This window comes from Heterocephalus glaber, unplaced genomic scaffold (genome assembly GCF_053883595.1).
Source record: "Heterocephalus glaber isolate CG9 unplaced genomic scaffold, H.glaber_assembly_v1.0 deba00001429, whole genome shotgun sequence".
NCBI classification, from domain to species: Eukaryota; Metazoa; Chordata; class Mammalia; order Rodentia; family Bathyergidae; genus Heterocephalus; species Heterocephalus glaber.
Window position 1 is genome coordinate 33,349,186 of NW_028258294.1, and position 15,543 is coordinate 33,364,728.

Here is a 15,543-nt window from a genome sequence, read left to right on the forward strand (position 1 = left end):
AGAGGGGAGCTCTGAGGAGTGGGGCTGGCCTGGTTGCCAGCCAGAGAGATGGCAGGGCAGAGTGGCCTGAATTAAGACGTCTTCCTTTGGGGGAGAGAGACATCTCAGAGCCTCCTGGAGATCACCAGATTCTCCAGAGACCTGGTTCCAGACTTCATTCCACCACAGGCTGGGGCTGGCTACCTGTGCCTCTGCACGTCTCAGCATATCTGTGTATGTAGATATACATGTGCCTTACATATATATGGGATCTGTATTTATGTTAGTATATGCATGAGTATATATATGTCTGAGTGTGTGTGTTTGCATGTGTGCATGAGTATATGTGAGTGTGTGTGTGTGTGTGTGTGTGTGTGGTTAGGTAGTAGCTGGGAGAGGAGACAGGGAAGAGGAAGGGGCCACAGAGGCCAGAGCCAAGTGGAGAACCTACAGACCTGGCCTCTGCTTGGAGGCCTCAGAAATGTCATTCCTTTCAAAAGTCAGGGTGTGGGGATGCCACACTCATGCCCAGGTCAAGGATTTGGGAAGCAAACACTAGGAAGGTCTCATGCCAACCCACAGTGTTGATGGGGACATGCAGTGTCCCCCACAGCAGGGTGCTCTCTTCTGTACTGGTGGTGCACCCTGCTGCAGCTTCCCCCACCCCGAGGAGCTGGGCACTGGGACATAGGCTCAGCACTGAGGGGTGGTGAGGGTGCCTCCCATTCTTTCAACACAAGAGGAAGGTTTGGGGCAGGCTGTGCACGGAGCAGGCAGTTTGGCTGGCTGCAGACTGCTGTGTGGCTTTTCTGGAGTCAGGGGGCAGTAGAGGTCCAGTCTTGATGGATGCAGGTGGGAGGCAGGAGGAGGCGAATGGCCAGCTCCTCCCCGCTGGGTCAAGGTGGAGGAGAGAAACAGGATGCTGGAAGGGAGCTTCTGCCTGTGTGCCCCAGCCCTAAACTTCTCACCCTTGCCGGCAGGCTCGATGGTGACTTTCTCGCTGCTGTTGCCCCGGCCAGCAGAGGTGACGGCTGCCACCCACAGCAGGTACTGCTGCCCGCGGTTCAGGTGGGCGATCCGGTAGAACAGCTGCTCTGGACTGGTCTCATATTCGCTAGGAGCCTGTGGGGTAGGGCAAAGTGGGCCTAAGAAGCAGAGCCCAGGCCCTTGGCCTCCAACCTGCTCCCCTCTGCAATGTCCTGGGCTGGAGGAGGGGACGGCAGCTCCTAGAGGAGGCAGGATTGTGTTCAGTTTGTCTTTTCCCAGTTTTGGAGCAGCACTGGGTGGCATTTTTATTTTGTTTTATTTTTTAGTTTTATTTTGATACCGGGGATCCAACTTGGGACCTTGTGCTTACAAGGCAGGCACCGGAACCACTGAGCTAAATCCCCGGCCCTGCACTGGCTGGCATCTGTGCTGGGTGTGGCGGCATTGCTGGGGCAGCCTCAGTTTACCTCTCTGAGTGATGCAGGCTCTGGCAGCTGTGGTACCAGGCCAGGGAATGTGGGTATTTTGGGTGAGATGGGAGAAATCAGAGAAAGGAGCATGTGGGATGGAGAGTCCCAGAAAAATGGTGAAAAAAGAAAGAGTTTCTGAGAAGAAGCTAAATTACTGCTTTTGCCTTATTAGAGCTGTAGACAGGTGCCCCCAGCCTGTCCCTGGTTCAGAGTCACCTCCCAACCCTGCCATCTAATTACACTCCTTCCTTCTGGAGGAAGGGGTACGAGAGGTGCTATGAGAGCTTTACTGAGCAGCACTTTATTAATGATTATTAGTGGTATAGATCACCTTATATATTTGTAGGTTACATAAATCTATAAAAATTTTTTTAACCAAATGACAGTTTTGACAAGTTGCCAACAAAACAATATCAGATCCCAGTGGTTTTACCAGTTGCTTTGATGAAAAGATTATGTTGCCTTGGAAACCAGAGGCTCAGATATTGAAATGAATTTGAGAAGGAGCTTTTGATAAGCGCTAGTTTGCAGACCTCCTGTCAGCCTCTTCCTGGGTACAGGCGGGATGGGGCTGACTTTCATTTTATTTTATTTTTTGGTCAGCCACAGGGAAGGGAGAAGAGGACAGCACTGGAGCCCCTTTGAAATCAGGACAGAAGTCCAAGGAGGGGCAGCAGCCCCAGGAACAGATGGGAGCCCCCCAAGGCCAGAGGGAGCTAATGATTAGTTATCTCTGCAGTCATGGGTTCTTGCACACACACGCGCACATGCACAGAGACATGCATGAGTGGAGGGACAGACTTCCAGACAGATATGGGGTCAGAGGGACATTCTCCATGCCTGTGGGAGGCTGGGGAGCCCAACAATTTACAACAAGAGAAAACATTGTTTTGGGCCCAAGCTGTCTGCAGGGGAATGTTGGGAGAAGGAGTAGGCATCTTCCACAATACACACTGAGCTCTCTGGTAGACTCCTCCTCCTGCCTTCTTCATGGGGGTCTAGCCTTGAATCCAAGGCCTGCTGGGGAAATGTGCAGAGCTAGCCTGGGCACTGGTAGTTGGGAAGCCCTTTTGAGCTACAGCTATCACACTGTGTGGGCGGTGTATCCAGTCTGCAGTTCATATCTGTGCAGGAGGCCTGGTGTAGTGGTTGCAATTCTTGCTTGGCCTTCTAGGGTTTTTTTGTTTGTTTTTGTTTTTGTTTTTTTCGGTATCAGGGATTGAACTTGGGACCTTGCACTTGTGAGGCAGGCGGCAGAACCACTGAGCTAAATCCCCGGCCCTTGCTTGCCCTTCTTACTAAGCATATGACACATGGTGTCACTCATGGTTCCCAGGGCCTCAGTTCTCTCCTGCAAACTAGGAACCAATGCGGTTCTGCCTACCTTTGTTGTGACCGTGAGGCATAATGAGGCCAAGAGTGCAGAAGTCCTTTGTAAAGTGGGACATGTTCTTTTCTGGCCTCATTTTCAGTGAGGACTGTGTGTGGGTGTGTGTTTGTTTCAAAAAAGTTGAGTGTATTGGGTTGTGTGTCAGTATGTGCCTCAGGGTACATCTGTGCCTACACAGGGCAGGAAAGTTTGGCTTCTCCTTGAAGATACTAGCATTTTACCCCAATCCTGGGTGCCTTCTTTTTAATTTAAATGCCCCTGAAATTACTTTCAAAAGTTACATCTCTAGGGGATTTAGCTCAGTGTTTCCGGTCCCTGCCTCGAAAGCACAAGGTCCCAAGTTCAATTCCCCGGTACCAAAAAATAAAAAAACAAAAACAAAACAAACAAAAAAAAGTTACATCTCTATATTAAGCCCCAGTGGATCAAATTTTTAAAAATAAAGAAAATTATGAAAGAAACTATGGGTAAATATTTACCTATTTTTCTAATAAAAATAAAGGTAAACATCATGAATGGAAATGACAGATAAATTCAAGTTCTATAAAAGGAAATACTAAAGTCTATCAAAAACAGAATTAAAAAGCAAGAAATCAACTGGTAAACACTTGCAATTTATATGACACAAAATGGCTATTCTCTTACTATGTAAAGACTGCTTATAAATTAAGAAGAAAAAAAAAGAGCAACCTAAGTAGAAAAAAAAAAGAAATTGACAACTATCCAAAGAAGAAAAACATAGCTAAAACAAAACCTCCTTTTAAAATAAAAAAATCTATCTGTCAGGGCTGGGGATTTAGCTCAGTGGTTCTGCTGCCTGCCTCGCAAGCGCAAGGACCCGAGTTCGATGCCTGGTACAAAAAAAAAAAATCTATCTGGAAAAAATGGAAACAGAAATCAAAAAGCAAACTGAGGACAGCCATAGATGTTCAGGACAATGGTGGTGGTCCATACCCTGGCACAGGTATCTACAGTGTTGGTGGAAACATACTGGTGCAGATTTTCTGAAGGGCAGTTTGTAAATGTGAGTGCAGACCTGAAATAATATTTATTCTTAGTGACCCAGGAATTTCTATAGCAATTTACCTTAAGAAAATATTAAAATGTGTGCATCAAGACTTTTGTGAAGAATGTTTTTGTGAAGAAGCTTTATTTATATGGTGAAAATTTGAATGATACAGTAAATATAGAAAAATGGGACACTTGTTAAATAATATACATAAATGGCCATTCAAGATCATGTTTTAAAAGAATATCTGATGGTGTGGAAAAGTACCTATGTAAGTTACATGAAAAAAGCAGGTTATATAATATTATGTAAAATTTTATAAAAAAGCAAACTCCAATCCATAATATGTGCGCAGATCAAAGACTAGAATGGTGTGTACTAAAACATTAACAGTGTTTATCTTTAGGGAGTGAGAGTACGAGCATTTTTTACTTCCCTCTTTATTCCTTTCTATGTTCTACAGAATTTTCTATTATAAAATTCCATTATTTTTAGAATCATAGAAAACTAACAAAATGCATTAAAGTGTTTGGTAAAGTTTCTACCCAGACTCCAGGCCACACCTCGTATCTCATCAACAACCAATGCCATGTACACTTTCTGCTTTGAGGTGTCCATGTGTACACGTTCACACCCCACTCCTGGTATGTTCTGCACACCCAGTCTTACGTCATCTGCCTGCAATCCACACTCACACCTGCGATACATGTGTGTCCTCACCCCAGCATCCCTGGCCAGAGCTGTCTTATAAATGAACTTGTAACACAGCTGTTTAGAATTTGGAATAGATTTGTGCCAAGTAATACTAGCACACATGGTGGTTGGGTCCCTGGGTCCCTCACTGAGTTCAGCCCACTTTCTGTCCCTTCCTTCTCAGTCTTCCCATTTGGTGGAACTGAATTTCTCATCAGTCCTGAGACACACCCGAAGACATGGATAAAAACTGACTGGAAAATACTGAGAGTCTGTTCTCATCAGATCAGTGGGACACCGTCCGGTGGGACACCGTCCAGTGGGAAATTTCCCCTGGAAAGGGAAGGGTCCTACATGCTTAGCACACAAAGAGCTTGAAAGGAGGGGCCTGGCTGCAGTTTGGGTCTTGATTATCTCCCAAGGCCCATGTGTTACAGGCTTGGTGCCAGCCTGTGGCACTATTGGACGTGCTGGAGCTTTAGGAGATGGGGCCTAGTAGAGGAAGTTAGCTCACTGAGGCCAGGCTCTTGAAGGGGATATCAGGAGCGTGGCCCCTTCCTGTCTCTCTTTATGCTTCCCAGCTGCCATGAGGTGACCATCTTGCTCTACCATGTGCTTTACCAGGATGCTCGCTTAAAGGCAATGGGGCTTAAAGGCAATGGGGCAAGAGACTTTGAACTGAAACCTTGGAAACCATGAACCAAAATAAACCTTTCCTCTTTTTAAGTTGATTATCTCAAGTACTTGTCATAGTAACAGAAAGCTGATTAACACAGTCCCAGTGACTCCAGCACCAGGAGGAGGGGATGGGGACTGGGAGCTCTGTTCTGGGGCCTGGGAAAGGAACCCAGGAGGCTGACTGGGAACTCCTGAAGCCTGAGCTAATGAGGAGGCTCCTAGATACTAGTCTCTTTGAAAGACTTCATTATCAGAGGAGGAAATAGCTATGAAATCCCAAGCCAGAGAATGACTGCTTTCTCCCATCAGTTATGAAAGGAAACTTCCCAATATCTACAGTGTTACAGTTCCTAGGCTGCTACTTATTCACTCATCACACATGTGTTAGTGACCAGAAAGTTCCTCACACATTATTCCACAGCTGGGGGCCCAAAGATAAAAGGGTTCTGCCCGGGTCCTTCCAGGGCCTCAAAGACAGTGCAGAAGACAGATACGAGAACTGCCATCCAAGAATGCCATCCGAGGCATTCAGGTGTGATGGAGGAGCATGCCGTGCTAGAATGAAGGGAGGCAAAGGCATGCAGGTGTGCAAAGGCAGAGTGGGTGTCCAGTATAGCCAAAAGCTTGGTATCGTGACAGCCTAGAATGTGTGTGGATGGAGGAAAAGGAGCAGAAGACATGGAGGAAAATGTTGATTGGAAAATACCAAGGGCCGGTGCAAGTGTGAAGTAACTGGAAATTTTATCCCCTGTGAGTGGGAGTGTCACTGGCATAGGCACCCAGCACTGGTAGGGTGCTCTCAGCTACCGTCTGCAGGCCCTGTGACCAGTGCTTCTCCTTCATGCACACATCATGGAGACTCATGCACATAAGCGCCAAGAGATGTGTATAGGACTTGCATAGCAGTACCAGGCAATTAGCCCTAAGCAGAAACTGCCCTCCCCCAAGCCTTCCAACCAGGGTGGATAGCACAATGGATACAGAAATGGGACTTTATGCACACCATCAAAAACTACATGGAAGAGAGAATGAGTGATCTATAACCACAACAACTATGTGGATGAAATTCACAAGTGCAAAATCCTATGCATAGAAGAAGCCCCACGAAGACAAGACTCCATTTATACAAAGGGTAGAGGGGCAGCACTAATTCTGCTGCTGAAGTCAGGAGGGTGGTTTCCCTGGTGGGGATGGGGGGTGGCTGGAAGGGGCACGAGCTGGCTTTCCAGGGTGTTGTACAGTCTCCCGTGCCCTTCCCGGGTGCTGCCACCTGAGTGTGTTGCATGTGCAGTGATGGCCAAGAGGGTGGCGAGGAGGGGCTCAAGCCTTCCCCTGCCCTAGGATAGAGAATTCTGGCCTCACCAGCAAGGATCCAGGCCCCCACTACTTGGAGGGAAATTCACAAAGAAAGGAGAGTGGTGCAAGAGGAAATGGCACAGTAACTGAGTAATTTCTGGGCAGCTTTCCTGGTGGCCCAAAGCTCATGCAGATGCTGGTGCTGATGATGAGCTGTTGGTGGAGGAAGAAGCTGCCCTCCTCCTCCTGCCTCATGCCCCGCACCTGAGCCCATCTCTAACAGTGCTCACAGCCCTTGGTGCACTGTCCTCCTCACTAGACAGGTAGCCACTCAGGGCAGGAGTCTGCACCCGCTCCTGCACCTAGAAACAGGTGTGCTCTGGAGAAGTTACTTGGCAGGGCTTTGTGCATGTGTGGCTGGAGATCAGGACGAGGCAGGGATATTATATGGGATAGCTTCTCTTCCCTGCAGGGATTCCCCAAGTACTTAGTGGAAGGAAAAAAGCTAATCCTCTGCACTGTGCCTCTAGTGAGGCTGTCCCTGTACCCCCAGGTTGAGGCCAAGCCTCAGATTCTCAGTCTTCTCCTCAAGCTTTCGCTCAGAGATGCCTGTGCTCTCTCTGCTGTGCCCCATCTTTCCTCTTCTCACAGCTGGCTCCATGCTGAGGCAATCACTCAGGGCAGAGCTCCAGCAGCACCTCCAAGCCCAGGCTTACCCTGCTCAATGGCCATTCATTCCAAGAGGCCGTGGACCAGTTGGTCCCCAGTCACCATCCTTGGAGCCTGCTAGGAGGGTCCATAATCAGCTAGACCAGAAGGGCCGAGTCTTCCTTTTACCCTGCTCTCTTGGTCACGATCTGCGTGCCTTAATGGGCCTCCAAGGCTTGTGACAATCTTGCAGCCTCTGGAGCAGAGGGCTGACCCAAGATGGACAGTGGGTAAGGTTTCAGCCACGCTGGGGTGACCAGTGCCCATTCTTAACTATGATTCCACCTAGAGGCACAGATACCAGCAGCCCCAGGGTTTGGCGTGGAAGCCAGTGGATCCTGTGTTTTCTCTATAGGACTTTTCCTCTGGTTCCCATCATTATTTCCAGAGCCCCACTTACCGGCTGGCCTGACCCAGGGCTGGAGCAGAAGATGGTGTACTTGCGGATCACGCCGTTGGGCTTGGTGGGAGGGAGCCAAGACACGACCACACTACTAGCTGATGAAGGGACGGCTTTGATGCCAGCGGGGGGACCTGGAACTGAGCATGGAGAGAGCCTGGTCAGGTTTGAGAAAGGAGGAGCACAGCAGTACCAGAAGCCAGGAGAGCTTCCTGGAGGTGACCTCCTTGAGGTACGGTTCAAAGGGGAGGGTCCAGGAAGGCAAACAGCTGAGGGAGAACGGTGGTCATCTGGGACCTGTAACAAAGTTGCTGAAATGCAGCCCCTGGGAGTGGCCAGTTTCAGAGCTGACCAGAACTAAGGGCTTAGGGTAGGCACGAGAGAAGGAGCCCGAAGGAATTAATCTTTTTGTTTGTTTGTTTGTTTTTTTGAGTCAGGGTCTCCCTTTGTAGTTCAGGCTGGCCCTGCACTCACTATGTAGCCCAGGCTGGCCTCGAACTTGCAGTGATCCTCCTGCTTCAGCCTCCTGAGTGCTGGGATTATAGGCATGCACCACCACACCCGGCTGGAATTCATCTTGATCCCTCTGATTTTAACCCCTGCCCCAAAGCCTTTACTAACCAAAGGCCTGTATTTACCACACTGAATTCCTTGAGACTGGGATCATAACCTGTTCCTGCCATGAGCCCAAGGCATTGCCCTTGGGTGCTGGCTTGGCCCTTCTGGTTTCAAGAAGGAAAGTTTACCTGAGAAGAGGTTAGGAAATTCATCCTAGATGATCCTGATGCCTATGAACTCTGAGCTCCTCCTGCCCCATCTCTGGGCCTGCTCCACCTGGCTGGGACCTCAGGGCTCGGCCTTACCCACAGTTCCCATCTCCATCTCTCCACTGTACTGTGCTCTTGTCTTCTCTCCTGAGAACTTTTTTGCTCCTTTGGAGATAGTGCTTGTACCCTATTCAATTTATTTTACTTCTCTGAGCCTGTTAGCCCACCTACAGGCATCGAGAACCACACTGAAGGGTTGCGGTGAGAATTAGTGTTAATCAAAATAAAGCACCTAGCACAGTGCCTATCACGTAAAAAACAGCCAAGAGATTGGAAGAATTATTATTTTTGCGTTCCTTCTCTCAACTCTCAGTTGTGGCACCTTCCTCAGTACCCAGGCCCCTGCCTCAGTAAGTGGCTAACAATTTGGAGTTAAATAAAATAACTAATCCAGCATTATTACCTGACTAGGGCCTGAGCCCAGCAGCAGAGAAGTATCCCCGACTCTTCCCTTTGCCCCTATGGTGAACCCTTTGACCTGTGCAGCAAGGGGTGCAGAGTCTAGAGGTGGCCTCCAGGGTAAGTATGCTAACTATAGTGTTCAATTTTGTGTGGCTTTGCACACTCCCTCGCCGTTGGTTATTGACAGAAATGTGCTATAATCTATTGTCTATTTTTTCTTGTATGCATCAATTTTTGTTTTCATATATTTTGAGGTTATTAGATGCATACAAATTTAATATTATTTTATTTGCCTAGTAAGTTAATGATTTTATCATTATTAGTGCTTTTTGCCTTAACTGTGTCTGATATTAATATTCTAATTTTCTTTCAGACAGGTTGTGTGGCATATTGTTTTGGCTCTTTTCATCTTTTCATGTTAAACTGTGCTATATCTTATATTTTAGATATCTTCTGTGTACAGCATATATTTGGGTTTTGGTTTTTGCTTATCACTCTTTATCTTTTGGTTGGAGAATTTAGTAAATTTATTTTTAATGCAATTGCTGGTATATTTAGACTTAAATATACCATTTTACCAAATATTTCCTACTTGTTCCACCTCTTCTGTTTTTTTCTCTCCTCTAGTGCCTTTTTTCAGATTATAAAATTCCATTTTCCTACTTCTATTAACTTCCCCTTCTTATCCTCTTCTTCCTCCTCTTTCTTCTTCTATCTTTTCCTTCTTCTCCCCCTTCTCCTTCTCCTCCTCCTCTTCCTCCTTCTCCTTCTTCTTCCTCTCTTCCTCTCTGTCTCTGTCTCTATCTCTGTGTCTCTCTCTCCCTCCCTCCCTCTCTCCAGTTTTACTGTAATATGCTTAGGTATAGATTTCTTTAATTTGTTGTCTTCAGAGTTTATAGAACTCCTTGAATTTGTGCTTTGATATCTTTGGTCCATTTTAATATATTTTCAGAAATTATATCTTCTGCCCCATTCTCTTTTTGCTTTTGAGGTTTCTTCTCACTGTCTCCTCTGTGTACTTGATACTCAGAATGGCCTATGGAGCCGCACTGGCAGCACCTGGGAAGATGTTAGAAATGCAGAATCTCAGGTTCCACACTACACCTGTGAACTGGAATCTGATTTTAACATGATTCCCAAGTGATTTGGATACGTGTGTTAAAGATGAAGGGTCACTTCTCCAGGTCTCTTACCTGCCCTTACATTTCCCATTCATTTGTCTTTTTTTTTTTTTTTTTTTTTTGGTACCAGGGATCCAACTCAGGACCTTCCGCTTGTGAGGTAAGCGGCAGAACCACTGAGCTAAATCCCTGGTCCCCCATCCATTTGTCTTTAAGTGCTTCGCCTGGATATTTTCCTGTGATCTATATTCCATTTCATAGGTTATCTCTTCAGCAGTGTCCAATGTGTTATTAAACCCATCTACTGGGTTTTAAATTTTAGGTATTATTAATTTTTATTTTTCCATTTTTCACTTGACAATTTCTCTGAAAATTGTAATCTTGCTAAGCCTAATTGTCTTTTTAATTTTTTTTTTTTTTTTGGTACCGAGTATCAAACTCGGGTCCTTGCACTTGCGCAGCAGGTGGTGAAACCACTGAGCTCAATCCCCGGCCCATTTAACTTTAGTTTTTAGTAGTACACATTTGTCACATTATTGGTCACATTCATCATAAGGAATTTGTGCCTGTACATAATATATCTTAATTCCCTTTCTTTCCCATTCCCTTACCCTCCCTTCAACCCTTTTCCCCTCCCCATTTACAAAAGTTTTGTTTCCATTTTTCCTTCTGTTATCTTTCTTTCCTTTGCTTTCCTTCCCTCCCCTCCCCCCTCCCTTCTTCCCTTTCCCATTTGAACACGTTCTTCCTACTTCCCAATATCTATCCTCCATTAAGCATAATTGTTTTAAACTGTTTGATAATTTCACATTTGGAGCCCTTGTGGATCTATTTTTTTAATCTTTTTTCTCCCCTGGTTTTTGTTCACATTATCCCTATTATCTTTTCTTCTATCGTAGGTGCAGGATTTGCCACATTCTTTGTAGAAATAACCTGAGACTGATGATGCCTTCACGAAGAGAGGACTTGTGTTTGCTTCTGACAGCCAAGGCAAGCCAGGCCCCAGCATTCTGGGTTGTCTCAGTGTAGTCTCCAGGACTGCGATGATTCAAGCCGAGCTGTATACTTTGGTCCACTCCTACTGCCGCAGTGAAAGTGTTGTCTGTTCTTCATGGTCTCAGGTCAAAGTGTGGGGTGCTCGCAGATGATGCATGTGCGTGGCAGGCCCTGCCTCTGATGCATGTGCTTCTAGAGCTGTTCTCAGCCACAGTTCCAGATTCAGCAGATGTCCCCCAGGGAAAGGGCTGTTCTGCATGTCAGGTTCACCTCCTGGGCCTCTATTTTCCTTTGGATCCTGGCTCAGTAGTTCCCTCCCTTGCCAGCTCTCAGATACCTTCACGGAGGTGTTTGAAAACATATTTCATCAGATGTCCTAGCTGTCCTCAGCAGGTGTGAGCCACACAGCCTGCTATTCCTAGAGGTGCCTCTTGCCTTTGTCCTCACAGCTGCTGTCCTGGTGCAGAACTTCCTCCTCTGTCTCCAACAGTAGCCCCTCCTCCCCTAGCCACTGCCTGTGTCCAACAAGGGCTACCCACCTAAAACCTGGGGCTAGTCATGCTTCTTACTCAGATCAAGGTTTCTAAAGTGTGTTGTTGTTTGGCAGTGGAGGGGACTGAACCTATGTGGAGGTGTTCATGCTCTGGCCTTGACCACAATAGAAGGTTGGCGGCCCATTTATAGAGGACAGAAAGGTGCCTGGGTTATGTTGCCTCCAGGATTTGATGGGACCAGGCTCTGGGCACTGTCTTTGCTCAGCCTCCACACAAGAGCAGGTGGCTCTGCCCAGAGCTGTCCTGGGAAGCCTTGATGGGGGATTAATGACAGGAAAAGTAGGGCAGGCAGGTTGGTAAATGTTGAATTGCTCAGAGCTTAAAGGGGAGTGGAGGCCCAGGGGAGGGCAGGGAGACTATGCCAGACTGGGGGCTGGTCTGGCCCCTGAGCTCTGGGCTGCAAATGCAGATTCTTCCCATTACTCCTAGCCTGAGTTCTTTTTCAACACCATATTCCTTGAAGAAACTGAGGCTGAGTAAGAAGGAAGCCAGGATGCCAATGATGGCTACTCTCTAAGTGCCCTCTTCACAATAATTCAAAGAATATAGCACCTGGCTCAGAGCATTATGAAACAACTAAGTGCCTGATGCCTGATGTGGTGGTATATGCTGTAATCCCAGTACTAGGGAGGTTGAAGCAGGAAGATCTCAAGTTTAAGGCCAGCCTGAACAACATAGTGAGACCCTATCTCAAAATAAGAAAGAAAGAAAGAAAGAAACAAGTGATGGAGGTGTGGGGAGTAGGGGGCGAGGGGGAGAAAGTGGACCTGGAAGCAGGAGCCCAGAGATGCATGACAGTCCCGCACTGCATCGCCTGCTTGAATGGAGCCCCCTGGAAGTGTGCAGCTCTGGGTGCTGGTCAGAAGTCAGCTCTTCTCCAGTCCCTTTCCTTCCTGGGCTGAGTTAGCTTCTACCTCCCTTTCCTCTGGCCTTCCCTTTTCCTTCTCCCCTGAGTTTGGTTTCTTATCTCTGGTTTTCCTTCAGCTCTGCCCTGACCAGTAAGGGCTTTGAGATCATGATTGGAGGCACATTCCATTCCCTTCCTTGAGGGTCCAGGCCTATGCTGGAGTGACTGGTAAGTCCCCAGCCCAGGGTGTGCTGGGCGATCTTCTTGCTTCCCACACTGACCCCAACATCTGTGTCTAGAAGAAATCAAGCTGTACCTTGTGGGTGAGTATGTGCCATAGAAAGGATGCCCTCGGGGCAGGAGTGGAGGAGAGGATTTAATTGGTCCATGACTCAGTGCTTCAGAGGGCAGGGGCAGGGGAAGGAAATAGTGGCTAGATCCTTAGGCATCACTCGCGGGGCATTTCAACATGACCCATAGTCAGCAGTGTCCTCCCCAAAGCAGGACCCGAGTCCTCCAATCCACACTACAGTGGCTCAAAGGGGCAGGTGAAAAGATGGTGCTCCACCTCACCTTGCCCTAGGGAGGAGCGGGGCTGAGCAGCCAGGCGGCTGCAGGCTGGACTCACCATCCTCCTTGGTCTGGATGTAGAGCACGCTGCTGCGCACGCCGTCCCCAGCCTGCGTGTAGGCCAGCACCTGCACGCTGTAGTTGGTGAACTTCTCCATGCCCCGAAGCTCCACGCGCTCCCGTGTCGTGGTGATGTTTTGCATCTCGCCCCACTCTGTGGAGACCCAGTCTCTGAGTGCGGCAGCCTGGCCCTGGTGTGGGCCCCACTGCTGTCCCTCTGCCAGCCTGGGCTCCGACCTTGACTCCAGGGGTGAGGACTAGAGACGCCTCCACCTCAAAGTCCCTGGGAGCAGATGTGGGCCACTGTCCCCAAGCTGTTTCTCTCCCTAAGTGGCCCAAACAAGATGAGCCACTCACACTGGCCCCAGGTGACTTTGCACCAACTTCAACTTGACAGTCACTTTTTACTATTGCTCTCCAGCTGTCCCTGAGGCATGTCCCTTCCTGCCACCCACCTCCCTCCCTGGGTGAGGGACTCTACATGGCCTGCCCCTCAGCAGCTGTTCTTCCTGCTGCTCGGCTTCTCCGTGGGCTCTCAGCTCTTGCTAGGCAGTGTGTCCACCTGCAGGTGACACATGGCAGGCTGAGCTGGCTCTCTGGCCTCTGATGCCCCTGGCCGCTCAGTGAGGATAAGGGACTATGTGGCCATCTGCTTTCTTCCCACTAGTGAGGGCACAGCCAGCCATGCCCTGCTGAGAATCCGAACAGAGAACCCAGGGGAAGTTGATGGGGCTGACAGCCTCAGTCAGGAAGGGCCCAGTGAGGATCCATCATCTTTGCTCTGCCAAGAACTTCTCAAAGACTAAAAAGCTTAAGGAGAGGGTGCCATGGGAGGGCCAGGGCCATGAGAGGAAGAGACAGCTCCTGAGCCTCTCACTGGCCTTTCAGAAAGACTGGCTGAGGTTAGGCCTTGCAGAGATGAGTGACTGCAAATGGACTCCCAGCACCTTGCTGGTGACTGGTGGCAGGGTCTGGCCAGGGGAGGGCACAGTCCACCAGGGCCCAGAGGTGAGAATGCTAGGCCCCGCATGAGGGGACTCCAGTCAGTGCAGGAGGGAGCTCAGAGGCCTTGCCACAGGCAGCAGGGCAGACCCTGCGCCCTTCTCTTCTTTTCTGGAGGACCCAGGAACCCAGCTCATGCCTTCACAGAAGAAGGGAAGGGCACAAAGGCCTAGGAGGCAAAAGGCTCAGGTGCTGGGAAGACAAACCCATTTCACCCCTTTGAGCTCAGCTGAGATGTATAAGGGGGTCAGTAGACATTTGGATAGTTTGGGATGCTGAGCCACTGTTTCCCAGGACTATGGACTCCCTGGCCACTGAAAGGGATTGTGTATTCCAGTGAGTAGGAGCCTGGCATCTCCGTGGGGTTATAAAACCTGTGTACACCAGTGCATTCAGGGAAAGGGAGATGCTGCCCCTAAGGCTTCAGTGTTATTCTGGGTCTTCCCCACCTGCCACTGCTCCCCTCGCTCCTGTGTGTGTTCCACCTGGCACTCCTCGGGGTGCTCACTTGCACCTGAACTTCTGCATCCCTCACTGCCTTCCTGGCTCCAGGTGGGTGTGGCCAAGGGCGGGCTTCCCAAGGTGCCTGTAATCTGGCTCCTGCTTGCCCTTGCAGGCCCAGGTGGTGACGGCTTCCTGCTGGTGCCAGCCTCGGCTGCCAACCCTCCTCCCCACCACTCATGAAACTCTCCAGTTGCCCCATTTGAGTGTTCCAGCTGCTCTTGTGGGACAGGACTGATTCAGCCTTGAGAGGCTAATATTGGTGTGTTCAATTAGAAAATCAAACATGCTCCAAACAATGCCCATGAATACTGGGAACAGCTGGATGTCTCCTTCTGCCCCCTAGAGAGATGGTCATGTGCACTACCATCCACCTTGTGTCAGCTCTGGCCCTGGAGAAATGGATCCTCAATCGTTCCTTCACTGTTCTCTGGCCTTCTCACCACTGACCTCTTCCTACACTTAATATGCATGGGAAGATGTTCAGCTCTGAGCCTAGGAGCAGCACCTGTCACCACGAGACCCACCATCAGTCCCAGCAGACTCACCGCCATCCACGTAGAGTGACCAGAAGATGACCCGATAGCCTTTGAGGACACCATTGAGGGTACTTCGAGGGGGCTCTGACCAGGAGATGACAGCTACGTCAGAAGTGACGGACAGGGCCCGGACATTCTCAGGGGGCTGGCTGGGCACTGCATGGGATGGGGGAGAACCGAGTCAGGGACGTTCTGGGCTAGGTCCTGCTGCCAAGTTAGACAAGTGGGAGGACCTGGTGACTCTGCAAGCCTGGAGGCTGGGCCATGCACAAGTCTCCTTTCCCAGAGATGGGCATAGAGAGACAGCTTTAGAGATGTGGCACTTGGTCCCTGGGGAGCATGCTCCTAGTTCTTGTTAGATGCGGGGGAAGGGGAGGAACTCTGGGCGTAACCCCTGGGAATCCTACAGGTGAATTCCACACACAGCCAGGTCACCCACCTCTGGCTAAGGGACCAAAGCCTGGTGGCTCACACTGGCCCTGGACACATCTGTATTTTAATATCTCATCTGATG

General features: G+C 49.1%; 1 protein-coding gene and 1 long non-coding RNA gene across 6 annotated transcripts in view; one reads left to right on the top strand and one right to left on the bottom strand.

Moving 5' to 3' along the window:
• Dscaml1 (DS cell adhesion molecule like 1) overlaps positions 1-15,543 on the bottom strand; it is a 329,506-nt gene that overhangs the window by 13,053 nt on the left and 300,910 nt on the right. For all 5 annotated transcript variants that reach the window (XM_013076639.3, XM_013076640.3, XM_087212423.1 and 2 more), the window contains 4 exons: positions 15,039-15,185; positions 12,986-13,141; positions 7,611-7,750; positions 948-1,101 (listed from right to left, as the gene is read on the bottom strand). In XM_013076639.3, coding sequence (XP_012932093.2) covers positions 948-1,101; positions 7,611-7,750; positions 12,986-13,141; positions 15,039-15,185 — 597 coding nt within the window. The remainder of the gene's footprint in view (positions 1-947; positions 1,102-7,610; positions 7,751-12,985; positions 13,142-15,038; positions 15,186-15,543) is intronic.
• On the top strand, positions 883-15,045 carry LOC147827934 (uncharacterized). Its single transcript, XR_015451680.1, has 4 exons — positions 883-1,026; positions 8,849-8,956; positions 10,860-12,585; positions 14,837-15,045. It is a non-coding gene; the product is annotated as an uncharacterized LOC147827934 (long non-coding RNA).